The sequence below is a fragment of the Barbatula barbatula genome (genome assembly GCF_947034865.1).
Source record: "Barbatula barbatula genome assembly, chromosome: 18".
NCBI classification, from domain to species: domain Eukaryota; kingdom Metazoa; phylum Chordata; class Actinopteri; order Cypriniformes; family Nemacheilidae; genus Barbatula; species Barbatula barbatula.
In genome coordinates this window covers 4241667-4269083 of record NC_136781.1, presented here as the reverse complement: position 1 = coordinate 4269083, position 27417 = coordinate 4241667, and the positions used below count along the sequence as shown (strand labels likewise).

The window sequence follows — 27417 nt, the reverse complement described above, 5'->3', positions numbered from 1 at the left end:
TCCTTAAAAGCCTTTCAGCCATCTCCTGTATTCAGCACGCTTATTACAGGATAACCTTTTTGCCAGTGTTTGTCTGTAAATACTGCCAGCTTTACGGTATTTCTCCAATGTCAAGGCATTGTGTAGCTGAAGAGCATATTAGACCAAAGCGTTTATAAATTGTAACATTTTTATTTAAAAATATACGTTTTAAGGAAAAAAAATCTTTTCAGTTGGCCACATCTTTACCCACTATACAGATATGAAATAGTACATATTACAATACAAAAGGAAAAAGCAGGATTTGGGGAGAGGTGGGTGAGAAGCATTCATTTCTGCACAAAGAAGTTTTGAATGGTGGTTTCAAAGGGGTTCATGGTTTAGCCAGTGTGAGCAGCAGGATGTCAGCGTGTGGCGAAATAAGAGTTTAAAAAAACGTTTACAGGAGTGCAAATGGATCTCTACAAAGTAGTGGTTTTGCGGTCACATTATAAGCTGATTAAATGGTGAGATGACAACATTTGCCATTATATCGTTTGAAAGTAGCTTTCCCCACCACATCTTATTGATCAGGTCAGCATATAAGGCTTTCTGTTTTTTTTTCTTTTATGGGAGGCGTGTAAATTGAATTGTTTTAAAAAAACATGCAAGGAGAATTGAAGGAATGCAGAAAGTAAATGTTTGCTTCGCTAAATCCAAGACATAATCCGGTGGATGTTCTTGGCTCGGGAAATGTTGATTCTTCTGTTCTAAAAATGAATGAATTCATTTTTCAAACGATGTAATAATTCCCAGATACACCACCGAATTCACAGACATGATTAGCTACATTTATTTTTTTGTGTTTGTCTGGACCATCAAGAAATGAATTGCTGTCTTTTGCATGATTTTAAATAAGACAAAAGTGCTAACATGTGAGGGTGTGTCTTAATTTTTTTTTAACTCGACTCAGTTTTTACAGCACCCTCTAGAGGACACCTAACCCGTCTCCTCAAGCATGTCTAATTTCTGTTGGACAGTTACTCTTGTCCTCTGCCATATTTGTCAAACACTTTCATGAGGTGCACAGAACAAGCTTTAAGCGCACCACCAAAAACCTCTGCCAGGATGTGACTTTATGATGTGTTACTTATTTTTAGCTGTTTTCCTTTAAGCTATAGCTCGATGAATAATAATTTTCTGCAATGAGGCAAAATGCCCTATTGCGCCTCGCCTGCGATGGTTAACTCGCCTGTGGTGTTGTCAGTCACTGTCATGCAGTTCCCTTTTCCTCTAATGATTTTTAGCCCCTATTTCAGACACTCCACGTTCGCTTCATTTAGATGTTGACTGGTGTTTGCGCACCCCGAAGTCCCCCTCCCCGCACATCACTCCCCTCAACTCCTGATTGCAACACTACAGAGAGCTACTGCAGCAGCGGCTTCTTTAGTCTGATGCTAATGTCTGTCTTCTCAGCGCTGCATACAAATGCCTCCTGACCCAGCCTTCTGCGTGCTCTCCTGAGATATGCGTTACGGTTCAGCCTTTCTCTCCCTTTCTTGTCCTTGCTCTTATATTCAATCTCTCTCTCTCACACTGACAAAAAGGCATTTTTGACACTGTGGACCAACGGGACCGTGGCTATGAAGTAATAGAACTGTCTTGTTTCCATGAAGCGAGTGTTCTCTCTTTGCAAGTTCTAGATCTGTAATGACTGGGAAGGCTGCGTCTTGCTGGGGCAGAGGTTTGGGTGATGGAATATTAGATTTGCTATCCCCAGGCTTAATTGACTCAATGTTGAAGCTGTCCGGTATGATTACGATCTTTGCTGCGTTCAAGCTGTGCGATGCGGCTCATGTGCATTTATTTTTAGGAGAAAATTGCCTGTGTCCCTTTTTACATGCTATGTTTTGTTCTTGGTTTCCCTTTCCTAGAAAGGTCTGTTCTTGCTGGTGTTTTGGTAATGTAGCATGATCATTTAATTCATGTTGCGGTGGTCTAAGCAGCATCGTTCTATCACAGTGAGGATGTCAGTGTTTTAAGCAATCTCATGTAAAAAAAGATATGCGCAGTGATGAATGAACAACCCTCTCACTTAACTTCCTGTTGAAGAGCTTTTTTCAGAGATTTAGTCACAACCAGTTCAGAGCCATATTGGACATTAACCTTTTTACACAAAGTGCTAGGCTTTAAGATTTCAGGGAAGTAGACCGAGTTTATTGAATTTAATCAAATGCAGAAACGGGAAGGCCGTTAAGTGTTCTCATTAGTTCAAATTTAGGTCTCGGTCAAAGTGAAACCATCGTTTCTGCCACATGAGGAAGCCAAGTAATGCGAGTTGTCTGATTTCCCTGTTCAAATCTAGATTTCATTACGTGGCATAATTTTGTAGCAGTACTTGTTCTCAATTCAGAAAAGGTAAATGTGTTTTTATGTAATTTAATTTCCTCTCCCCAAACGTAAATGCAGGTGAGATCTATAGTGTCGCCTCGAACGTGCACTGTAAAAATCTGTTTTTATTCATCCTTTAAAATTTGCACTGCTCAGCATATGTAACACTTTTCTCATGAAACAAAATGTCACCATTTATCAGAAGATATGTCATTTTTATAAACCGTTGTCTGAAGCACAGGGTTCCTGGCTGTTTGGCTATAGATTTTGTCGTCTCTGTGCTGCAGAATACATAGTACACACACTGGTGATGCCGTGACACATCTCCCATCCAGCTTTCCTCTGCTGAGATTGATTGCCTCAGCTAGATATGAACCTGGCATTTGTATTACAAAAATAAACTTGTGAATTTCTCTATATTTCCTCTCTTTCAGATTCATCCCAGTCATCAAGCTTTCATGGATGTCAAAGCTTACAATTCCAAAGAAATATGCTTGTTCGTACAAACCGAAAAAGGGAAAACAAAGTCCAGAAGCAAACCCTGTTTGTTTTGAAATGGACAAATGGTAAACCCATTAACTGCGGGAATAAATAAAGTTTATACTTCACACTCTTTGTAAGGCAGCTGCTGACATTTGCACTGCCCGTAGCCGTTGATGATCACGAGGGCGCCCTCCTCGTGACTGGGCTCATACTCGTTATAGGGCACCTGCGTGGCCAGGTCTGCCATTGGCTGTCTCTGCTGGGTCCTCATCTGTCGGCGGTTCTGAATGGCCGTGCAATGGCGGATCCGCCTCATAGTGGGAGGGCAGCATTTTCGTGATATGTACACTACAAAAATGATGAGAAAGAATGAAAACAACAGAGCCATAGTGCCAATAATGACCCTCTGGGTCAGCACTGTGTTGTCAATGGCGGAGTAGTCCTCCGTAACATCTGCCCCGTCCACTGTTAGGGTAGTAGACAGGGCAGTGCTCGGCAGTTGGGTGGTGGTTGTAGTGGTAGTTACAATCGTAAAGCTCCCAAAATCCTCTGGATAGAAGTCCTGTGTTGGGGTCTGCATATTTCCGAACAGGGAGCTTGTGAGCTCTGGGAGCATGGCCTCTGTGGTGGTGCTGGTCCGTATGACCGGCGCCGAGAAATTTTGGCAAAGTTGGAATCCGTAAACAGCATCCAGTATTTCCTCACCCTGTGCATACTCGGGACTATAGCAGAGGATAGAATGCTCCCATCGGCCCTTAAAGATACTTAGCCAAGTTGCTAAATTGCAGATCCCTTTGGTACATTCCCACAGGTTGCTGGAAAGCCCGATAGAGGTTAGGGACTTCCACATATCCATGGTTTGAGGGTCAAGGCTGGTCAGTTTGTTGTTATCCAGCAACAAGATCTTGAGATTGGGCAGAGTCTCAAAAACTTCTGGTGTCAGTACTCTAATTTCATTCCCAGTTAGATCCAGTTTCTCCAGAGTCGTCCATTTCCATTCCATGGTACATGTTAAATTGTTGATCTTGTTCCACTGTAGATAAAGGAATTGGAGGGCGACCAGGCGTGGAAAGTGTGCCAAGTTAATCTTGGTCAAGTGATTGTGTTCCAAATGGAGCTCCCGCAGTTTAATTAACCCGGCAAAGCCGTTCCGGGCAAGGCTGCGGAGCCTGTTGTTGCTCAGACCAAGGTATTCCAGACTCCGGCAATCCCAGAAGGCCCGAACAGGTGTTGTACGCAAGGAGTTTGACCGCAGGTGAAGGATCTGCAGCTTCCGGAGCCCGTGAAAGAGCTCGGGCTCCAAAGCTGTCAGCTGGTTGAAAGAGAGATCCAAAATCTGCAGGTTGATGAGGTGGATGAAGGTTGTGTTTGGCAGCTTGGTGATGCGGTTAGAGCTCAGGTTAAGGTCCTTGAGCTTATACAGCCCCTGGAAGGCATCCTCATGCACGTTGGTTATTTGGTTGTGATCAAGGTGGAGCCAGGTGAGCTGGGTGAAACCGAAGAACTGGTCTGGGCTGAGATCGCTGATGGTGTTGTGTCGGAGCGAGAGTCCGAGGGCCCCTTTATCCACGCTGTCTGGGGGCGCCAGGAGCCCCTGCGTGTCGCAGTAAAACTGCAGGTCTTCACATCGGCATTTCTGGGGGCATGTTGTGCATGACACAGGAAGGAGGCACAGTAGCATGCTGATCACACAAAGTGCCGCTGGTGCTCGTCCCACCAATGGCCACCTTGAATGGAAACCTGGGTGGGTTTAAAGATAAGAAAATAAACCGGGGGGAGGGAAATCTAATCTCTGCAGTACACAGGAATTTTCTTTTCATTATGATGCGTTCTTTCTATTTGTCAACATAGTCAAATCAGTCAGCTTGTTGATCCAAGTAGCAAAATATTTTAGTTAGTATATAGTTAGCCATGTAAAAGATGCAAGTGTGAGTTAAAATGCTTTAAAAAAATGATCTCTAATTTGTAGTCATTTTAATGCACTAATGGTTCATTGATGTTTTAACTGCAACATTGGAACATCACTACAATTTATTGTCAGGTTTATAGATTACATTTTTAACATTTTCCATTTTCATTCTTTATGATGCAGTTTTTCGTTGCTCTGCCAGTTTGCCTTTTCCATTTCAGCGGTCAGATTTTTTACGTGGCTCGTAAGTCACCTTTTTCATCTGCCGCAAAAACCTGCTCCCCTGACTTTTCTTGCAAACCGCAAAAGCAAACAGTATTTTAAGTATATATAGATGTTCCGAGAGATCCTCCCAGCTACTGTCCCCCTCCTATTCATTACATTGCCCATTCACCACATTGACTATTCAGGTCCAGACTCCGTGAATAAAAGGGCTAACTTACCCATTCTTTTGTGTACATCGGAGGCTGCATTCAACTGTCTTTTCCCGCAGACTTTTGGAGCAACCAGATGGAAGAGAAATCCAAAGCGAAAAAAGCCTTTTGACTAAATACAAAAGGAATCAGGCTCTTGAGAAATAAAGCAGTGCTGAGCCCCCCCAGTTGAACCAAATTCAGGAATTCCATGTCCTGGGATGCTGTTTTTAGTCAGTCTGCTTTTCCCTACTGCTATTCAATTCCCAGAATAAGAAAAGACCAGCATCCGTCGCCTTCCAGGAATCCTTAATTTTGAAGTTGACGATTTGCATCCAAAGCGACACTGCTAGGCAGGTCCTCCCGTCCCTTAGCTGCCTCTTTGCTTTTCCTCTGCAATGATGTCAGCTCAATTGGTTAATTGCAGATCACGCATTCCTCTTTCACTGCTTAACGTCCTTCATCCCTAACTTGTTGATGGCAGGCTCAGGCTGCACTAGGGAAGCGAGAACCGCACGGCTCTGCTGTGCTCTGTGGAGTTCTCGGTGAGGAGGAGAGATGCGGTGAGGGGAAAGGAGCGGAGGAGAGGAGCTGGGATGCTATTCTGTGCTTTTGTTGCAGCCACTCTCTGCTACAGAGTGGTGGCAGGCTGGCGTCGATCATCATTGCAGTTTCTCTCTCTCTCTCTCTCTCTCTCTCTCGCTGCCTCTCTCTCTCTCGCTGCCTCTCTCTCTTTCACATGCGCGCTTTGGTTTGTTCCCTGGCTCGCTCGCTTTCCGCCTTGCACAGTGCTTTTGCGTTTGACTTAACGTACCCTCCCCCTCCTTTACTTTTTCCCTCGGATTCGTCACAGTCTGAATGCAATCTGCAAATGTCCTCGTCCACTTCCTGTGTGGTCACATTTGATGTCTTGTATGTTGTATATACTCTGTAGCAGTCAATTAACATAAATCAAATGACTGAATAAGTGAACCTTTGTTTGTATAAACACATTTTTGGATTTAAAGTCTTTTGGCACAGGCTGCAGTTATGCAAAATCTGATATACGTGACTTGTAATTAGGTGGCCCCTACTCTCTCACCCTTTCAGGTTTCCAAAAGGAAACGCGTCACAAGCAAACCGACGTCATCGAGACCTTTTATACTCCTGTGGATCCATGGTGGCGGGAACCATCTGAATGCTTGACTTAAAGGGATACTTCACCCAAAATTGAATTTGTCATTTACTCGCCCCTAGTTTGTTCCAAACCTCTATACATTTATTTGTTTTGCTGAACACACAGGGAGAAATGTAAATGCGGAAAGAATTCCGACTGCATAGCCCCACAGGAGATTTCACCAAACACAAGACATGCGCAACTCTGTCTGGATTTTGTATATGCTCGTCTGATTTAAAGCCAATTTTGTTGATTCGAGTTTGCTGAACTGTCTCATAAGTAGGTACAGGTAAATGCATGCAAGCACAAATCTAATTCATTCAACAGTGCCTGATATGTGATTTTAAAATCCCTTTGAACATTGCATGGGTTTAGGATAGTTCAAAAAGGGGTCCGTAAACTGATTTATAGATTTGACTAATTTCTTTCGTTTTTGGCTGTGGTGTTTTAAATGGTGTGAATTTAAAGTTGGCATTTCTCTGAGGGGGTTTGGCATTCTGACAGTAAAACAGTTATATCTGGGTTGTTCTCTAAATTCATCCCTTTCAAATGCAATGCCTCAACAGCCATCAAAGCACTGCGTTTGCGATACATTACCCGCCTTCAACAATACATTTCAAAACAATAACTGTCTGACATCAAAATGCTAGCTTGGAGCAATTTTCCCATTGTGCATAATCTGTTGTTCTCTGTTTTGTGGACGGTTTTGTTAAACATTTCTTTATATTATACATTTATGTGCTATATCCCTGAGGTACCCTTTTAAAGCACTGAACGTTCTTGCATTCTCTATGCGCTTTTCAAGTGTAGTCTATGTACAGATACAAAGATGTTATTTGTTTTTGGCTACTGTTTTTAAGATGCCATTTAATCTGTTTTTGAACGCTTTTTGTATGCAGCCTATAAACAAACGCATTTCACAATGATTCTGTTGGACCGGACACAAACCATATTATTTATACAGAGCTAGTAATAAAGACAACCTACTAACTTACCCGTTTTGAAAACGGGTGGTTTTAGATCCCTAGCTATTTTCTGCCTCCCCTCGGTGTACATAGAGAAGGTAGGGCTAAAATTGCTTTAGTGCCTTTGTGCTTTTATTTGAACATCTGTGTTTCTTTTTTGGGAATGGTCACTTTCTAAAATGACCCGGGCCATTTTGTGCGCGTGTGATTTATTTGTTTGTCATTTTTATCCGTAGGTCATATTCCTATTTCCTGTTTTTTGTATACTGGCGCTGTCTCAGTTGTGTATAATGGCTGCCGAGGGTTTTTTCCCCTCTACCGATCCATGGGGATGTTCGAAAAGGCTTTACCTGACCATCATTAACCAGATGTGTGAAAACACCACACAAACCAGTGTGACTGCCCAATTAAAGAGAGCTTCTTGGTTCGCTCCGTATTGATTTTACTCTGAAGACATTCTGCCTTTAGGGGAATATGTGATTGTATAGTTTATAAACTTTATTTAAGCTATACCTGTTCAAGCCAGGTGGTTGTTGTGGATGAAGTTGCGCTCTGTCAATGCACAACATGTCTGAATGATGTGGAATTGACAGCCCTTACACTCGATAGTCTCTCTCTTGTTACCACCCAGTGGGGTATGAGGGTGGAGGGGGGCATGCTAACCGCTGCCACTGCCGTATTTCATTGGCTGTCACACTTTTGCTGCTTGTGCCCCTGTGACGGCCTTCCCTCTGGCTTCTCCCTGTGCTGAGATTTACCTACCAACTGCACATGAGCAATTTGTCTGGGGCATGTGAATGAGATCACCCTCCCAACTCTAATAGACTTGACTGGTGAGAGTGGTTTGATGCTGGCCATTGGCCTTCAAAGCTGGAAATTGTTTTGATTTATCTCTGACATGTCATGCCCATCATCACGTTGAGCATGTTGAACTCTGTTTGACCGGACTCGACTCGTCCTGCTTACCTTCCTTTGACCCTTGGTCATTGTCAAGAGTTGTCTGACTGGTTGCAAAATGGTTTAATTTAAAGTGAGCCCTGTGCCTGGGTTTTAATCCACTTATTTTAGGGCTGGGGGTTTGGAAACCAGTTCTAAAGCCTCAGTTGCTTTGTAACTAATCGAATGTGCTTTTCTCCCTTCCTTTTTGTACACGCGCTGTGGGAGAGCTATTGGTGTCATGATTTATTTCACGGACTACTTAAGCCACGCTCAAGAAAGTGACACAAACTCAGGATTGTTTCGAGCTGAAAAATGTACCGGTGAAAGAACGTAGGCGGGTGCCTCCTGACAGTACCACAAGCCACGTTAGTCAGACGAAACGGTAATCGCCAAGGGGGTAAGGAACCATAAACCCCCACAAAGTGTTCGACATTGAAATGAAATGTTTGCCACAGGGGGTTATAAGCATCCAATGACTCGCGCTGTTTAGCTTTTTTCCCTCCCTATGTGGAAAATGTAACTTAACGTATCTTAACAAGTTTGCCGTGTCCTCTCAGCCTTCAGATAGCTTTCCACCTTTTTTTCCATAGTGAGCACGGCGGTAACCAGTTTAAATGTAAAAAGATGAGGGTCTCAAGATTATTTTCCTGTTTGTTTTCTTACAGGCTGGAAGGAAAGAGAAGAGCGATGCCCTCAACACGGCCATTGACAAGATGACTAAGAAGACCCGTGACCTGCGCAGACAGGTTTCTACTCCGCCGCACCACTTACACCATCTGTCTCTAAAGCCATCATATTTGTCAACATATCTATTGTTTTTATTTTTTTGCATTTCACCCTGTTTTTCTTTTAAATGTATGGTCTTCTGTAATTTTACAGTTTAAACAGTATTCTACGTAATAATTATTTTAAAATAATTTTACACTGGGTTTTTGTATAGTACATTTACATAAATAGCACCATGATGATTTTTTTGGGAAGTTTTATCAAAATATAATTTCAGTCTTTTCTGAAATATTTTATGCTCTTATGTCAAGGACATGTTCCTGACACTTCTGAGATTCAGCGTCTGAGCATCACATCTGTTTTTGCATGCATATTTTTTAAATGCATCTTACAAACGAATCCAAAACACATGGCCTGACCAATCCGTTCTGACTTTTTTTTTAACCCTTAGCTCTGTGTAGTGTGGTAGGCCATATGAGACCTGTTTTATAGCGCTCATGCTTTTTCTTCCTCATGTTGTTCCAATTGCTTCCTTTGTCCACCTCATTTGTAAGTCGCTTTTTATAAAAGCGTCTGCTAAATGACTAAATGTAAATATACCAGTTAAGGATTTGTTTCTGCATATTCATATTTTCAGCTCCGGAAGGCTGTGATGGACCATGTGTCCGACTCTTTTCTGGAGACCAATGTTCCTCTGCTGGTATTGATCGAGGCTGCCAAGAATGGTAATGAAAAGGAGGTGAAGGAATATGCCCAAGTTTTCCGCGAGCACGCCAACAAACTGATTGAGGTAGGCACCTGTTTCTGCAGCGTAAAGTGCCAATTAAAATCCCCTCTCTAGTTTCAAAACAAATGATGGAACATTATTTGTGCTCATTCATACTGGCTATTCTTTTGTTAAACATTGAATCTCAGGGAGAGAACATTAGAGGGCAGAGCAAATTTGTGATTGTGGGATGAAGCTGATAACCAAATACCTTTGTATCCAAATTAGAAATGTTTACATAGAAATATGCATGCCAGTGTGAATTGTAAGAGATGTCTCTGTGGTTTCTAGCCGATGAGAAAAATCACACAAACTGGAAATGGGTAGTGTTCACTTGAAAGAAGTGGAAAATATTTGAGCATCAACAAGCACACCGATGCAGAAATAAATTTTAAACGCAAGCCTGCACAATCGCTATTTATGCAGGGATGCTCTGTCATGAATGCGTGATCTAAGCGAGTGTGCCATCGCCTTTTATCTTTTATGCATCATATTTTTGGAGATGTGTCAGACAGGAGTCAACAAACGTATACTTTATAGCGCGAGACAAATGCAGCCGAGCTGGTGGGTTTCAGGGAATCGCTGCATTTGTATGGGGAGTCACAACTGTGAATCACATTTCAAACTCCGCCAAAGAGTGAAACTCCTTAGAGCCCAAGGTTAAGTGCTGCCTCGGGGGGGAAAAAATGAAACTGCTGGATATCCTGGGCTTTTCTGATGGAGTTTGCGATAAATCTGCATAGCGTGTGTTTGCGTCACCCGCATTCACTGCAAATAAATAGGCCTCGTCTCTTGTGCAGTTTTATTTTCTAGACGTTTTCAAGCTGAATCGCTGGGGGTTTGATATCTCATGCTCACATTGGCAGGGCTAGCGACAAGATGACAGAAATGTTAGCTATCCTCATTAGATTTTCAAATCTTCATCTCTGTCCCTCTGGAAACACGTCATTCGCAGACATTTTAGACTGACCTCTTCCCACAGGGGGTGGCCCTGGCCCTCGGTGTGACATGCTGTGTACAGAGGAAAAACTGCTGAAGGGAATCAAGGTGGGGGGGTGAATGAGTAAAAGTCTCAATGGGGGCTGAAGATCAACATCTCCGTCACATCTCACTCTTTGTTGCATAGACATGATACCAGCCAGTGCCAGCTCCATATGGACACCAGTTGTAATCCAAACACGGATTACATGCACAAAACATGGGCTTATTTTGATAATTCCTTTGGAGAGGCATTTACAAATGATTGTTTTGTGTATTTTGCTTGTGTAATGGTAAGGTTTCTTTTGTAAGCGTCCCTGCATATTGAATTCAAACATTTGTAGTTCCAGACCAATTGATCGTTTTGTCTGAATCAGTTCATGTTGTCCGCTTGGTCTTTAAATTTATTTACCAACTTTGAGTACCTTTTGAAAAAAAATGAAGGCCCTTAGAAGGTATTAAAAAGGCTTGAAGCTGTTTTCCAAGGTATTACATTTTGTATCTTTTCATATGTCAAAAGAGGTCATACGCTAAAGTTTGCCTGAATTTGATCATTGCCTAGGCGAATAGAGGGAGGTCCATTTATACCCGGTTGTTAAGCAACATCTTTGACTAATGGGGAAATGCAAGTTTTCGTGCAAATGGTTGGAGGATAAGGAGTTGGAACCATGGCAGAGGGCGGTGTCTGGGAATAACTGTGAGGCGTACTGCTCTTTGTGTCGCATGCCGATTAGCGTAGCCTCGTTTCTCTTTTAATAAACCTTGGATTTGGTTTGTCACTCAATTAATTCTCTGGGGCTTAGTTCCCACTCTTCTGAATGATGTTGCATTAATAAGGAGTTATCACAAACTGCGACTGTTCAGTTGTGCTATCTCACAATCAGTATATAGTAAATGTAAGATAAAGTGATAGTTCACCCAAAAATTGAATTCTGTCATTTACTCACCCTCTTGTAATTTCATACCCATATAAATTGGACATAGGATGAACACGCAGAAAGATTTTCAGAAGAATGTTAACAATTTTCTGATCTGGAACATCATCATTAAATGGTAGTCAAAGGTGCCCCATAACTGTTTGTTTTCCTAAATTATTCAAAATATCTCGTGTTCAACAGACCAAAACATGCAATCTTTTGTTTCCTACTACGGAAGTGGATGGCGTCCTAGGACTGAAATTTGCTGACATTCTTATGAATTTTTGTATTTGACAGTGCAAAGAAATGTATACAGGATTGAAACAACCCAGGGGTCAGAAAATAATGTCACCAATTTATCCAATTAAAACTTGAAGGGGCGATGATGTCTTAATGAATGGAAAGAGTCTTAAAAAGGTCTTTAAAAGTATTCAATTTAGCTCCATGATTTCTGTATATTCAATGCAGTAACTTAGTGATACTACAGTCAAAAATGACTTGCCCTTTCTATGTTTCTTTGTTCTGTTGAACACAAAATATATTTTGAGGAATTTAGGAAAGCAAACAGTTCTGGGGCACATTTTACTAGCATTAAAATATATTCTACTATGGTAGTCAATGGTGCGCCATAAATGTCAGTTGCTTACATTCTTCCAAAAATCTATCTTCGTGTTCAACTGAAGACATTTATACAGAGGCCGAGTTATTCATGACAGAATTTTCAGTTTTACGTGATTTACGCCATAAACCACATATTCAACACAATTACAAACACAATACAATTAATAGTATTTAATATAATATAATACTTATTGAGCAGTAAGGTCTTATTGCTGTTGAATAGTTGTCTAAGAACACTTTATAGCCGTGATGAAATCACAAGAGCTTTTGTGGATTGTGTGTAGTATGGCGCAAATAATTAATAATAATTCATACATTTATATAGCGCTTTTCTGGGTACTCAAAGTGCTTTACATGGAAGGGGGAATCTCCTCAAGCACCACAAATGCATTAAGCCTGTTCTATTGCGGTGTAGCATTTATGACTATGAATGAACTTTTTAGCCTCTTGCATATCATTGAGGTATATAGTAAGGGTATGAATATATATATATGCAAGCTAAAAACAATTATTACATTAAGAGGAATGGCTGGAGTGCCTATATTTTGGTTGGTATACAACCTGTTGACAAGGAAACTGTGTTTAGGTGCTTTAAGGATATTTCTGATATCTACATTCACTTGTTTGCCTTCTGTTGCAGTATGGACAGAGTAGGTTGAAAAATGTGCTCATATATGGTAATGCTTTTGTTTGCCAGTAGCTTTCATTCGTAAAGGCAATGTAATATATTTTGACAGGCAGTGAAGGCTTGCTTTACAATGAGAGATATTACGTTAACCTCTTTAATCCGAGCATAGATCAGCTCTCGACCTTCGGTCTGTTAACAATGACCCTGAACCGTTTCCAAGCTTTTGGATAGAAAATGATAATGGCTCTGTCGTTGAGTACACGAATATAAAGTGTTGTTTAATTTTTTATGTGAATAGCGTGTAATTTCTGCTCCACTAGCATCCCCCAGAGGAATTGCAAAAATAATGACAAATGATAACCCACTTTTACAAATTACTGTATACCACATTTCTCTAAGTGAGATGATTTAATGTATTGCTGGATTTATTTCCTTGTTCAGAGTTTAGATGGGGATGTGGCTGTTGCTTTAGGGAGAGCGTTTAACTTGCAGTACAATGACGCATCAATGAATTCAGCGGGAGTGGAAACGCAGCCAACTCTTCCCATAACTCGCAGCCTTTTTTGCACTCTGCAGGGCTGTAAAAAGTGCTGTGTATCTTTCGGTTTCTCAACTAGGTTCTCGGGTACCACCCCATTCATTCAAAAGGTTTCTATTTTTAGAGGTCTATTTTTTATTGTAGTCAACTTGTGTCTAACCTGCACACATGGGGGTACTTGTTATCTTTTTGTAAATTTCTCCTTTTCGTCTCTGCTTTTATTGACTTTGAACTTAAGATTTCAGAAAGAGGAATAACTTACCAGAGAGTGTCAACGGTGGCTGTTAGTTTTTTTCCTTATACCGTGAGTCACATCGTTTCTAAAACAGGCTAAAAATAGTACAAGCTTAGTTTTATTGCCTCCAGGCCTTGTTCTCAAAGGTTCTTGGCTGCTCAAGGAAAGCAAGATTGTGCAGGGACTAAACTGCCATGTGTGACAGAAAATGAGAGCGAGCGAGGCTGGAAGAAAGGAGAGAGAGGGAGAGCTAGGGACAGACATTAGTTGGCGTTGCATGCTAATTTACATGTTATGTCACATCACGCTATATACTTTACAATGTGGTTTAAAAAAACCTGTTTGTTTGCTAAATAAAGGTAATTTTTTAGACGATGAAAGAGGAACTGTTAATACACATACGCTCGACGCATCACATTCAATCTGTTTGAAGAGATCTAGACCGGCCAGTGTGTTGTAACCGATGAGTTATAAGCCACCTGAAGAGGAAATGAAAATGGGCTCACAATAAGAGTTTGTTTCTCAGCCTGAATCTCCTTGACATTTAGCTGCAGATGAGGCTAGCAGTCAGTGGAGTTCTTCAGGTCCTCATTATGTGCTTGTGCCAGGCAGGTTGTTAAGAAGAAAACCTGCCCCTCCGTTGTCCCAGCAGTGCCACAGAAGGGGTGAAATACCAGCCATTCTGATGGAGTGTTGCTCTTAGAAGCGCCACGCTCAGAAAAAGACAGTTTCTAGATTGATACTTGAATAGAACTGTTTTGGTTTAGTTACAAATTACATAGAGCTGCAAGCTATTGATTGACATTTTGATTTGTGCAAATCAGTCATTGTAGGCTTGTACAGTATTACACCTTAAAGGCTTCTGCGGTTGATCTGTGTTTTTCAACAAGTTATTTACTTGGTTCATGATAGGAGCAGACATGGCTTAAATGTTGAATTTACTGCAGCACATTTTATAAGCAGAAAATCTTTTATCTCAACAAAAGGGCATGTGTTATTTATAACGTGTTTGGGGATAGTTCTCGAAAAAATAAAAATCCTTTTATTTTTTTCACCTTCGTGTTGCTTAAAACATGTATAAGGTGCGATTCACATTTTGCATCTAAAACAGTGCGGAAAATGAGAGCGGCGCCGCTTTCTCTTGTCACATGACCTGTGGTGCTTCTGCGGCACTCTGAATATATGAAATATTTTCATCTCGATCTGCATGTCACGACCAAATTGCTCCCTATTTGTGCTCGCCTGTGCGTGTCTGCATTTAAAATAACGTTCATGTGCAACAGATACGAAATGTGAATTTTCCCTTAGACTTTCTACTATGGTACAGAACATATATTTTAAGCAATGTATTAGTGGTTGTGTGCCCATACAAAGTTTTTTGGTAAGCAACATGATTCAAAATATCTTTTGTGTTCTGCAGAAGGTTTGGAATTACATAATTTATTCTTCAGTTACTCATCCTCAATTTTTGGATGAACTATCCCTTTATGGGTTGCAAGGTGATTTGCTACTGCTATTAGTATTTGCACCCTGCATAGATTAAATTAGTTTTGGTCTATATATTTTGTACCCAAGGCTGGTGAACCTGAAGATGTTGGCATGGGATGACACCCTTAGCACAGCCCTCTGGAGTTACTTGGGGTTTAGTATCCAGCTCAGGGACAAAAGTGTGACGCTAATAGATCACTCCACACCAGACTTGTTCCAGCAATCTTCCAGTTACCGGCTGGGAGCCTTAACCACCCCAGTTTATAATGTCAATAGTTGATTTAAACAGTCGGCCATAGTTCTCCCCCCTGAATTGCCGCGGTATCACACACTGTGATTGAGCTGTAATCTAGAGTGGCCAATAGATACGCTGCAGAGTGGCCCTCAAGGCAGATTTCTATCAGATGGTTCTGGCCGAGTGCGTGTCATGGTGACCACATTAACAACACTGTGCTTCAGAATCTCACCTGGGCACTGGAGGTGGTCCCTGCGCTCTTTTCGAGTCTTGTCAGATGAGAGTTTGTGGCTCGACACTGTTGCACGTACTGAAGTGCTCGTTGTTCAAACTGTTGGCATGTATACATGTATTTAATGCTTCACTAGTGTGTTTGCTAATGGCACCCTGCTGCTCAAGAGATTCCCACTGTGGTGCTTGAGGGGGAAGAAAGAGAGTGCAGAGCTTCGGCTCTGGTACTCCTGTAGTCAGTGGGGCGTTTTCTGAGACTACTCCGAGCTCTGTTCAAATTTGCACTCCACTTTGTTTTGGGTTCCCCTTTGCTGGCACAGCCAATTCACGCACATTACACAAAGGTAGAGTGACGCCGAGCAGTTCCGCTTAACAAATAAGAGCAAAGATCTTCTCTGTAACGTTTAATCAAAACGACTCTCTTAAGTGATGAACTACTCTGCAGCGTGCTGTGCTTATTTCGGTTTATGGTAATACTCGCGCAGCAGACGCAAGGCAGCGCATCCCTTGCAGTTCGAAAATGACGTTTTAATTTCTTGCCTCCAAAAACAGCCACTATAAATAGATGAAAGTAATGTCACAATTCGTAGAGAATGGTTTGTGGGTCAATATATAACGCTGTGGATTTCAGCAACAGGCAGCACTTGCTTACCGCAGCACTCTCGATTTGAGTTTTTGAAAGTGTCAGGAATATTTGCCACTCTCGGTTTCTTGAGGTTACGGCAACTCGGCGGACCGGTGATTTAATCATCTGTAGGAACCGGTCCCTGATGCTGTCAGCCTGTGAATTATATGAAATATATTCCCCATGTGGGCAGAAGACCAGACCTCAATTTCAGGCCTAGTTTGTGTTTAGAGCTAATCCTCAGGAGTCCCTTTTCTGCCATATTATTTTACAGTTCTATCAAATAATCGGACTAACAGGCGACAGCAGGTGTGTATTATGTTATTAAAATTGTTTGTTGCAGCGAGGGGAAACAGTTTTCTGTTCACCGCTCATTTGTCATGTCATAAAACGCTGCATTCTGCTCCGTTTCAGGTGGCCAACCTTGCATGCTCCATCTCCAATAATGAGGAAGGAGTGAAGCTGGTGCGGATGGCCGCCTCCCAGCTGGAAACGCTATGCCCTCAGGTATGCCGAATCTCACGGATGCCCCGTGGCGCATTCACTCTGCCCTCATGGCTTCAATGTTTTCATTTTAATCTGTGCTCTGTCCGTGCAGTTTTCCATCAAAATAAACACGGCTTAATCTCAGTCCTAATATGCAATAATCATACTGTATTTTACAGATGGAGAAGGGGGGAGTCTCGCACAGTCTAACCACACAAGTGTTTTTGGTTTACTAGATGACTGGATTGTTTTGTGGTAATTGCAGGTGATTAATGCAGCCTTGGCCCTTGCATCAAAGCCGAACAGCAAGGTGGCACAGGATAACATGGATTTGTTTAAAGACCAGTGGGAAAAGCAGGTGCGAGTGCTTACTGACGCAGTCGATGACATCACTTCCATTGACGACTTTCTCTGCGTGTCTGGTAAGTTGGCGTCACAAAACGTGTAGCGTGATATTGGCTCACAGAGTTCTGACAGAGTATGTATGAAGGTACCGCTAGAGAAAATCGGTTTTACTAAATTTTCCAAAGCACCATAAGGTCATGTCCGATAGTCTAAAACAAGCTCAAGAGCTTTTCACTTAAGGAGTCAAATATAGACAACAGTTCTTGTTTTCTCTGTCAAATAAATGAATTATCTTTCCATCTCCATCAGTTTTTATCTTCCCACTGTACCATGCACAGAATTGAAAGTTTACATCAGTGTTTCACAAACCCGCTGAATGAACGCACCATGGCACACATGGTGTTATGCAAAAATTACCTGCGTATACTGGCAGCATTTTTAAAGCCGCTGTGTTCAACGTCTTAACTGTATTAGCTTTATTTTATAAATGCCATTTGTGAAAGCTTTTTAAAGCATTTCCGACAAAGTATGATTCAGCAATAGAATGCGAAAGCTGCTCTCCCCGGATGACATGTCATGGCGAACAAGCTTTTTACAGCATTAAGACCATTTACAGAATGTTTTCAATCTGCTCTGAAAGCCGCTAACAGAGTCCGCTTGACTTCTCTGATAACTATTTTGTATCTGACCCGTAATGGCTTTGTGCAGAGGAGTTGAACAGCCTTTATACCATTATTTCTATGGCACAGGCTATTCCCGATCATGCAATGTTTAGCCATGGCATTTTTAAAGATGTTGACTAGCCTCTCGGGAGCATATAAAAGCACTTGTCAACTTTCCCCTGTGGAATTGACATTCTGTCACGTATATTAAGACTCACAAGCCCCCCGTCAGATGAGGCTTGTATGGGTTCTGGTAAAGCTTTGGGCTGACTGACTGCCCTCGCCCTCCATTGAAGGACAGATTACAGTTTACCATGTTGATTTGCATTTCCAAGAGACCCATTACTAAACTGTCTGAGTGTCTGCGTTTAATCTTTTTCCGTCCGCCCTTGTGATTCCCGTTAATGTTCTTAAGTCACAATGTAAATGCGGCATGAAGGATGGGGATTTCCTGTCATTATGCCTTGCATTGTGGGTAGAGCAGTGCTCCATGACTGGTTGTGTAACCTGGGTTATTGTACAATTGTTTCTTATGTTTTTCATACAGAAAACCACATTCTGGAGGATGTTAACAAGTGCGTGATCGCCTTGCAAGAGAAGGATGTTGATGGGCTCGATCGCACTGCCGGAGCCATCCGCGGAAGAGCTGCCCGTGTGGTCCATGTGGTCACCTCTGAGATGGACAACTACGAACCAGGAGTCTACACTGAGAAGGTTCTGGAAGCCACTAAGCTTCTCACGAATACAGGTAAAGATCAGAACTCCTACCACAAACCATAGATGACTTCAGATCTGTTCTGATCGATGTCTATAGCGAAGACAGATTATTATAGCATGTATAGTAAGGAGTAAACATTCTCTTTTTGCTTTTTAAAAGGATAATAAAGACTTGTCTATATTGCTTAAAAGGATCAAATTCTTTCATGCATTACTCACGGTCTAGTTGTTCTAAATCTGAATACATTTCTTTGTTTGGTTGAACACAGAGAGAGATATTTGGACGAATGCTTGTAACCAAACAGTTCTTGGACCCAAAAGTGCCCCAGAACGGTTTGCTTTCCTACATTCTATAAAATGTGTTATAACACATTTATAACAAATTAATTATAAAGTATTTTCTTCAATGGGGTCCAAGAACGGTTTGTTTTCAAGCATTCTGCCAAATATGTCTCTGTGTTTATCAGAACAAAGAAATATGTACAGATTTGGAACAACTCAATGATGAGTAAATGACAGAATAAAATTTTATGGGTGAACTATCCCTTGTTGCCAAGAATAATTAATACAAAACGTATAGTCACAGCTGTTTATCAGCACTCTAGATCAGTGTTTCATCTTCTTTTTTGGAAATGGCACTTCTGTTTGTGTGACTAATTTCTATTTTAAATCCATTGTTCTTTTTTAACATCTAAAAAATGCTACACAGGCATCTGAAAATAGGTCTGTTGCCATCTGGGCAGTTTCCTTATGTTTGTTTGTAAGGTTTGGGAGGTGTAAAAGTGCTGATTTAAACTCAAGGTTACACATTGACTTAACAAGGTTATTTAGCCTGTTCTTTAGACTTGTGTTAACTTTGCAGGATTGTGGGCATCACTGACTGCAATCAAGCCTTGTTAGGATAATATTCACGTAATCTTACTTGCGTTAAGACAACAGTGTAATATTACTTCATGTGTGCTTATGTAATTGTGTTTCAATGCCATCTGGAACGTTTTCATAACGGATTGTTTATTCTACTGGGACACAAGATCATCCAGTTCAGTGCAGGATCTCCCATTGGGAAATGTTGTCGCTGAGGTGTGCTTGAAATGAAATCTCTGGGTCATATTGGCAAAAAAGATGATGTTCGCCAAAGATGGTTTAATTATTGTACACCGTTTTTCTGTTATCCAGCAGGCTGGCCTTTTGTAGTTGCAAATCCCAAATCTTCACTACTACTTTCCTTTCTTTTTTACGTATGTCTTCTACGTTATCTCCTCCTTGCGGCCCATCTGCTGCTCCCCAGTGCAGTTGTAAATTGTGAATGAGAATTGGTATTAATGTAGATGTGTTCTGTGCCTATGGGGAGAGACCATTACGTTGGGAGGTAGTGCGTAGCTGGTGGGTCGGCTTAACTAAAAGCTTGAGCAAACCGTTATAGATCATTTCGAATTGGGCATCTCATTCCACCAAATTTGGGGTTGGCCCCAAATCACCCGGTGTGACTACATTTACCCAGCTCTTAATCAGCCCAGATTTGAACAGGGATTGCAATAGCAGCAGTAACCGTATTTCAGCCATAAAACCAATTGAATTTGGGTGACGATAAAATGGTTTTAAGTCAACAAGTTTGAAAGCTGAAAAAATCAAACGGTAATTGGAAGTGAACAGTGTTGTGTTTGCATATAGCTCAGGAATAGTGCATTTGTTTATTTTGTGAAGACATTTATGTGGCCAGGTGCAAATGGAGCGTGCGTTAAGACGATAATATGCATGAAGGTGTCCAAGTGTAAATACAACCCAAGTTTCATCTGGGAATATTATATTAAAATTAAAAAGATTTATTCTGTTCTTTCTTAGGAATCCCCAACCTTCCCTCAGCAGGTCTTTCATTTTTAAAAGCAAATAGGGTTTTTTGTGATGTTTTAGAGGTCTTGTTGCCACCTGTCTTGATGATTGAATTATTTAAGCGTGTCTCTGGATTAAGTGTACTCATCTGCTGTACTTGGCATAAAGTAAAGCCTGATTAAAAGTCTGCCCTGAGCAATCATTAAAACCCACCATCACATCCATGAATTTTGCCGTTTGGCTCGGCTATGTTTCGGGCGTTCCAAGTTGGATGAGAAGTGTCGAAATTGAATTCATCAAATCTTAATTTGAGTTCTATATTTCTACGGGCGAGATGTCTTGATTGAATCGTACTTCAGTTGACTCGTGTTTGTCGAGTCCTAATGGAAATGTTCCCGGGGAAATTAATCTCAGTGTTTTCGATTTAGATTAATGTTAAACGTTTCTGACCTTGTTGCGTGTCCTTGTGTGTCCCTCTGTGTCTGTTGACAGTGATGCCACGTTTTACCGAGCAGGTGGAGGCGGCCGTGGAAGCTCTGAGCACCAACAATGGCAGGCCTGTGGATGAGAATGAGTTCATCGATGCTTCCCGACTGGTCTACGACGGCGTGAGGGACATCCGAAAGGCGGTGCTTATGATCAGGGTGAGGAGAAGCCTTGTTAAAGAGATCACTTAGCATTTTATTATTTCCTCTTATGCCAAAAGTAGATGTTCTGCAAAACGTTTAAGCAAGTCTTTCATACAACGAAAGCAGTTGGACAATCACGATGCCAAACATGTTTTCCCCCAAAGCTTCGTCTACACAACCGTGCACTCCTGGTAAAACTCCCGGTAAAACTCCCATGCAGATGGAGAACAATTCAATCCAGATGGCAGGCTAGAAAAGTATTTCCAAAATCAAACCGTACGAGTGGATCAATCTGAATGTCTCTTTTAGTATGGATGCTGTGTGCAGTCTTGTGCAGTAGTAATATGCAGTGTTGGACCGTATCCATTAACACTACGAAGATTTAAGTTATGCCACTGAGGCCACAAGTTATGTTTGTTTCTTAGGATCTTGACAATATTGAGTTTATCAGAGAAATCAACAAAAATTACAGTAATGTATGACTTCCAGGGAACTTTAAATAACGCATTTATGGGGACATTTTATTCTCTACATTTTGTTAGAATACAAATTTGTAGGAGAGTCAATATTAATCTCTATTTTGGTCTGTTTTCCTAAAGGAGCGAAAACAATGTTTTAAATTCACATCTTGTGGAAGGTAGCCGTGTCAGTGAACTTCAGAATAAAGATGACCTCAGAACGGCAATTTTCTATTATTTCATTGAGTAGTTAAAGAGCGTTTGAGTGTATTTGTTCTTTACAGTATAATGTAGTTATGTCAATCAGAAAGTGCATTTTCAGTGCTCTCTTTAAACGTAATGCCGTTCCTTGTGCTCTTAGTCCTTTCTTATTCCCCTGTGAAAGCTTTTATTATGAAGGTAAACTCCAATTCGATGTATCCAAAGTCATGAGGCAGTAGCGGGCAATGGAAATAAATGGTTTGCTCCGAGTGGCTATAAATAATAATAATGATACTCAACTAAGACTGAACTCTTTTCTGTGTATACGTGTAAGAGAAACTGTGAAAGGAAAGATATAACGTATGTCCCAGCTTATTACTAACTAATGGGAAATTTTGTTTTAAGCACCTTGTAACCTAATTGAACAGACTTCCCTTTCCAACAGCGCTAATATGGGAGCTGTAGTTGTTCTGAGGGTTAATGGTCTTCGCCTGAGCAGAAATGTAACGTCGGACAGATGGTTTGTAGCTCTCAGTGAAGCGTTAGCTAACAGTCTGACAATGAGCAGACAACAGTCCTTTCCCGTCGCACGGGGAAACGAACAGACCCTTAACGCTGCTCACAGAAAAGGGGAGCAACTGGGTAAAAGCTATTAATTGAGGCAAATATCGTCTTTCATAGTTCCAGGCTAACAAGTTTTCAATTAATTGCGAAGATAATGTACACAGAGTTTGAATAATTGGCTCATGAGGAAGTGTTTTGGAATGTATTAGCGCTTTTAGTTAAAACGAAGAGTGTGGTCATGACCCGGATAATGAAGCCGAAGTAGCAATGTGATTAAAAAGAGAGAAAAAACGGACATCGATGGCGTATACGCACACTGACCTGTCTCCTATTGATGATCTGCAAATTTCAATCACCTCTGACTATTTCTTTGCAGCCATTGTACAGAAAACATCAGCCAACCCTGTTCATTCAAACGTCAGACTAGCAAGAAGATTCATATTGGCAGTTTGAGGCAGCTGGAATTACACATCTTGTTTTTTGTAATAACCGAAGGCTTGAATTGGAATAAACACCAAATTAGATGGGGGACCTGTTACATTGTGTATTTGCATTATAATAAGTAATTGATTTCAAAAAGGGATTTAATTAGCATTTTCCCTTTCTTTTCGAGTCCTTGGAGGGTTATATTACTGCATTCATTTTCAAATCTAGTCATCCACCTCTAGTTTTATCTAGATTGATCGAATTGTTATAAAACAAAAAGCCCTCTGGCTCTCGGAGTCTGCTTGTTTGATACCAGTTTAACATGGCCCTTATGCTGAAAAGCTCGACTTTGAAGCAGAGGCAAGTATGGTTTTTGCTATGCATTTTATTCCGTTCTGTATAATGCCTGTTGTTTCCAAGTGCTTTTGGGCCCTTGTTCTAACACAACCACATTGTCCAAACCGATAAGAAACCACCCAGAGGCCTGGCAAACATCTTCATGGGGTGCAGTCAGCGAGCCCTGGTGTAATATACCCTGCAGACATCCCGAGATGGCAAGAAAGAAAAATTCCAACTTTAATAGTGAAGTTTAAAGTTACTTCCTCCAAGCATGCAAGGATAAGCTCACACGTTTAGACAGAGCTTGAGCGCTAGCCAATCATTCAGCACTAGTGCCCAGTGGGCATCAACTTCCCAGCCATGCGGGAACTCCTCGATCCGAACAGACAAGTGTGCGACTTGGGCTACTTAAGATGGACAGAGTCTTTAACCTCAGTAAGTACTGTGATCGCAGTCCTCGCTGGTCGGCCGTCACCTAATGTTTGACAGCCAGCCAGCCCTCGACTCCCATTGAGGGGATGTCACTGGTACTAATGGCCCTTCCATCGCACACATTCTGCCAAGCGGTTACTGTATCCAGGAATGGTCCTGTCTGTATCTTACCTCCACTGCGTCAGGCAACTCGGACTGTTCATTCAAACTCCTGCCCACTTCTGCCCTGGTTTATAGACATAATCATTGGATGGTTTTGTACAGTAGATCTGTCTTGGGAGTAAGATACAGAATAATGCTGGTACCCTAAAAATACTTATTTTATTGATTTTATGTCATTCAAAAACCGATTGACCAGAGCATCCGGCCTGGACAGTGTTTTCACCGTGTTTGCTTCAGCCGCAGATTTTGGGATTCTAGATGTGTCTATTATTGGAACAGCTGCATCGTGAGCCAGTCAGGATCATAAATGGATTGTTCAGACAGTCGGATAAGCACGGCTTGCAGCCCTGGCGAAATAATACATCCACATCTTCTTATATCTGGTCCTGAAATGCATTTTCTTGTCAGTGAGGGTTCTCCCCCACACCACCCGTTCTCCACCATTTCCCTCTGCAAACATGTCCCTCTGCTCACAAGTGCATACTAATAGAGCAGCGGAGTTAAAAGAGGCATGCTTTGCATTCAGTGCAGGGATTAGAGAGAAGGAGTTAGTTTAGTTGAGTACTGGGAAAATGTGATGCACTCCCTGCATTGATGCACCAGATTATTCCTTTTCTTCTCCAAGGTCTGTTTTAGCACTTCCATCATTTCGCTTCCATTCAAGACGCATGGATGATGTTTTATTACTGGTTAAGACAAGTGCCATTATTAAAATTGCTCATCTAAGAGTTTTCTTGGTATTGCTCGTACTCCCACACTGCGTTTATGCTGCACATGAATGTTACCTCATCTTGCAGCATTTTGAAGAGAAATGTTTTTAAAAGATCTTACAAGTTTTGCACCGTGCATAAAATTGGCTGAAAATCCTTTAGTCGCATTAAAAAAGAGAGAGAAAAAAATATCGAAGACTGAGGGATAACGGCTACCCAGAACATCCTGGCAGCAGACCAGAACACCCTAGCAACGGCATTCTTATTTACAAATGTGTTTTATTTTTAAATGAAAAAACATTTGTTCTACATGTTGCTAATAGTAATTGTATTTGGATCTTGTTAAAGAAATGCAGATATATTTGCTAAATCGCTTTCATTTTCACCCTTTCTCTTTTCTTCTCACCCCACAGACCCCAGAGGAACTGGATGATTCGGACTTTGAGACGGATGACTTTGATTCTCGCAGCAGGACCAGCGTGCAGACAGAAGACGATCAGCTTATTGCAGGACAGAGCGCACGGGTAAGAGTTATAGGGCTTTTGTAGTTCTCTACCAGAGAGCCATGCCATCACTAGATTGAATCTTTTTTTATCTTTACGATGCGTGGCAGTGTTGTCCCCCGATAGCCCCGGGAATCTGTATCGGTCAGCAAAATACTGTCCGTGTAACGCACACAAGTGCACTTGATGGGTCACATTAGCCCGTAATTTCCAAAATAATTTTTTTTATTCATTTTGAGATTTATCAGTTGTACCGCAGTCTATTTAAAGACTTAGTGTGATCGTCGCAGACTTGTGAGGTGCTTAATGCTATCCTCACAGGTCAGATTTGTGGTGTCACTGCCAAATCCAGCAGTGTTTTGCTCTTCTGCTCCATTAGCACAGGGAATCTTTGGCGTGTTAAGATCCTGTACTGATTTTATGTCAACAGCATACCCGATGTCGCCACCAGAGAAACAAACATCAAATTTCAGCTCCTGTCTACCTCCATTCCTCTCTCTCTTACTCCCTCCCTTCATTCCCTTCTCTGTTGCCTTGGTAATGCTTATAAAAATCCATCTTGACATGGCTGGAAGGAACCGCGTAGATATATTTTTATTATTTAGTTATTAGTTTGAATATTCCACAGATGCGATGATGGTACACACAGCTGAAGATTGGCATTCTTGTTTCCTTTATTAATTCAGTATTGTATTGAGTGGAAAACTGAGAGGAAGAGAGACCGGTAACGTGAACCAAGTTGTGTATAGGGATCTTGTTAGTGAGCGTGACATCTTTCCTGCAGTATAAACACTTCTTGGACTACCTGATAACAACTGCAAAAATGGTAGCGCAATTGTGTCCAACATTGCATACATAGTCCAACATATTAATCTGAATACATTTGATAGTAAGCATTGATAATGGACAGAGAACATTGTCATCTTTACATATTTACAGCCGCTGTGCAGTACGCGTATTCCGTGTTGCCGGAACTCAAAGGACTATAATTATAGACCTCTCACCCTCCCTCTCCATACAGTTACTGCGTGTTGAAAATAACGATAAAAAGATTCAGCCCCAATCATCTGGGGAAGGCAGAATCTCAAACTGAAAGGCTCTTGTTTATAGATAAAGGCATTGCAGATGGCTCAAGTTTTTGATTGAACCTTGTGCTGCGAAAGCGAGCAGTGTTTTGGATTCAAGAGTTGTAGAAGCGGGGCCGTGAAGGTTGTGCTTGAATGAGAATGTGATTATATAAGTCTGTAATCACTGTCCTGCCTCCTGTTCCACCCCCAGGGGTCTTTGATTTAGTCCCTGGCTCCATCGGGAATCCCAGTCAGTCGGCTAATGTGGGTCACGTGTGTGCTGGTGCTCCAAATTTGAAAAACAATTTGAGTTTACAATGCCAAAAATTACAATTCCTAGTTAGTGCGATGGCTAGAATGTATGTCACGGAGAAGACAGCCCCATTTCTTGGAATTTTTATTGATTCATATTACAATGTGTCCTAATAGGATGTTTCCAGTGACATCACAAAAGGCAATACATTTGACCCTACAATAGAAAATGTTGCTTGTTTAGATTGTTTGGACCATATTTTTGCCTGGTTAAGACATTTTATAGGTTATAATACTCATTTTCTTTTGAGTCTTGAACAATGCCTTGTGTTTAGCAGGACTACTAAGGCTGTAGAAAGCATTGCTCAGCAGGTTGAGAACCTTTTACAGAATTAGAGGAATGAAGTTTCATAGCCCTGTACACCACCAGCCAAAGCTGTAAATTCTTTTGCTTACCAAGACCAAGGCGGTCATGCAAGAAATGAAAGCGAGACAGGAAGGACAAAAGGAGGTGTATGTGAGAGGAAAAAAACCGGGAAGGGCGATTGAGCACCAATTTTCTTTTTAATTGCATATTATATGTCTCTTTTTTTGCTCACGAACTGTCACACATCAGCGTATCATGCACAGATTTCTGCGGGGGTCTGTTTTTATATGTGATGTTCTCTGTTGGTTGGCAGGCCATCATGGCTCAGTTACCACAGGAGGCAAAGGCGAAGATTGCCGAGGAGGTGGCCAGTTTCCAGGAGGAAAAGAGCAAGCTGGATGCCGAGGTGTCCAAGTGGGATGACAGTGGAAATGACATCATCGTTCTGGCCAAGCAGATGTGTATGATCATGATGGAGATGACGGACTTCACTAGGTGAGAGCAAACCTCCTGCCTGACAGTCTGTCAAAGGACCGCACACACACACCTAGACTCAACCCAATAGGCTTCTCTGGCATGCATTACTGCTTCGGTTTCACTGTGCCGGCTCAGTGGTTCAGCTTTATATTGGTTTGTATGGCAGTTTGCATTGCCCATGAAATGTACCCTCGCCTTTTTGAGGGAGAACCTTTTCTAATATTGAAAGTCGGGCTAGCGGGGTCTGTTTTTTATACCTAATTTCCCCTGTCATTTGCCTAAATCGGCCATCAATTAGCTAGGCTTAATATTAACTCAGACAAGCACTTGGTTCCATCTCATGGACTTTTTCTTCCCTCTCAGTGGAAGCAAATGAGCTGTGGATTTTTTTCGTTGGCTTTTTACGTGCCTCATTTCCCTGCCTTTTTGTTTTTCCGTCATATGTGTGTTCTTGCGTTCTCCCGTCTGTGAAAGACATTGAAGGGATGAGAAATTAATTTTACTTTTTATTTGTTTACACAACAGAAGAAAACTTAACGTACGGTTAAGTTGTGGTTATAAGTGCTAATTACTATCACTATAGTAGAA

The 27417-nt window shown here is 41.5% G+C and overlaps 2 protein-coding genes across 3 annotated transcripts in view; one reads left to right on the top strand and one right to left on the bottom strand.

Moving 5' to 3' along the window:
- ctnna1 (catenin (cadherin-associated protein), alpha 1) overlaps nt 1–27417 on the top strand; it is an 80231-nt gene that overhangs the window by 37389 nt on the left and 15425 nt on the right. For both annotated transcript variants that reach the window (XM_079479600.1, XM_079479601.1), the window contains exons 8-15: nt 8880–8960; nt 9578–9730; nt 16617–16709; nt 16954–17110; nt 18243–18443; nt 20735–20886; nt 24577–24687; nt 26666–26847. In XM_079479600.1, the coding sequence (XP_079335726.1) occupies nt 8880–8960; nt 9578–9730; nt 16617–16709; nt 16954–17110; nt 18243–18443; nt 20735–20886; nt 24577–24687; nt 26666–26847 (1130 nt within the window). The remainder of the gene's footprint in view (nt 1–8879; nt 8961–9577; nt 9731–16616; nt 16710–16953; nt 17111–18242; nt 18444–20734; nt 20887–24576; nt 24688–26665; nt 26848–27417) is intronic.
- lrrtm2 (leucine rich repeat transmembrane neuronal 2) lies at nt 156–5789 on the bottom strand. The gene is made up of 2 exons (XM_079479602.1): nt 5185–5789; nt 156–4572 (listed from the first exon to the last, which is right to left on the bottom strand). Exons 1-2 carry the CDS (start codon nt 5186–5188, stop codon nt 2948–2950), a joined length of 1629 nt encoding a protein of 542 aa, XP_079335728.1. The 5' UTR covers nt 5189–5789; the 3' UTR covers nt 156–2947.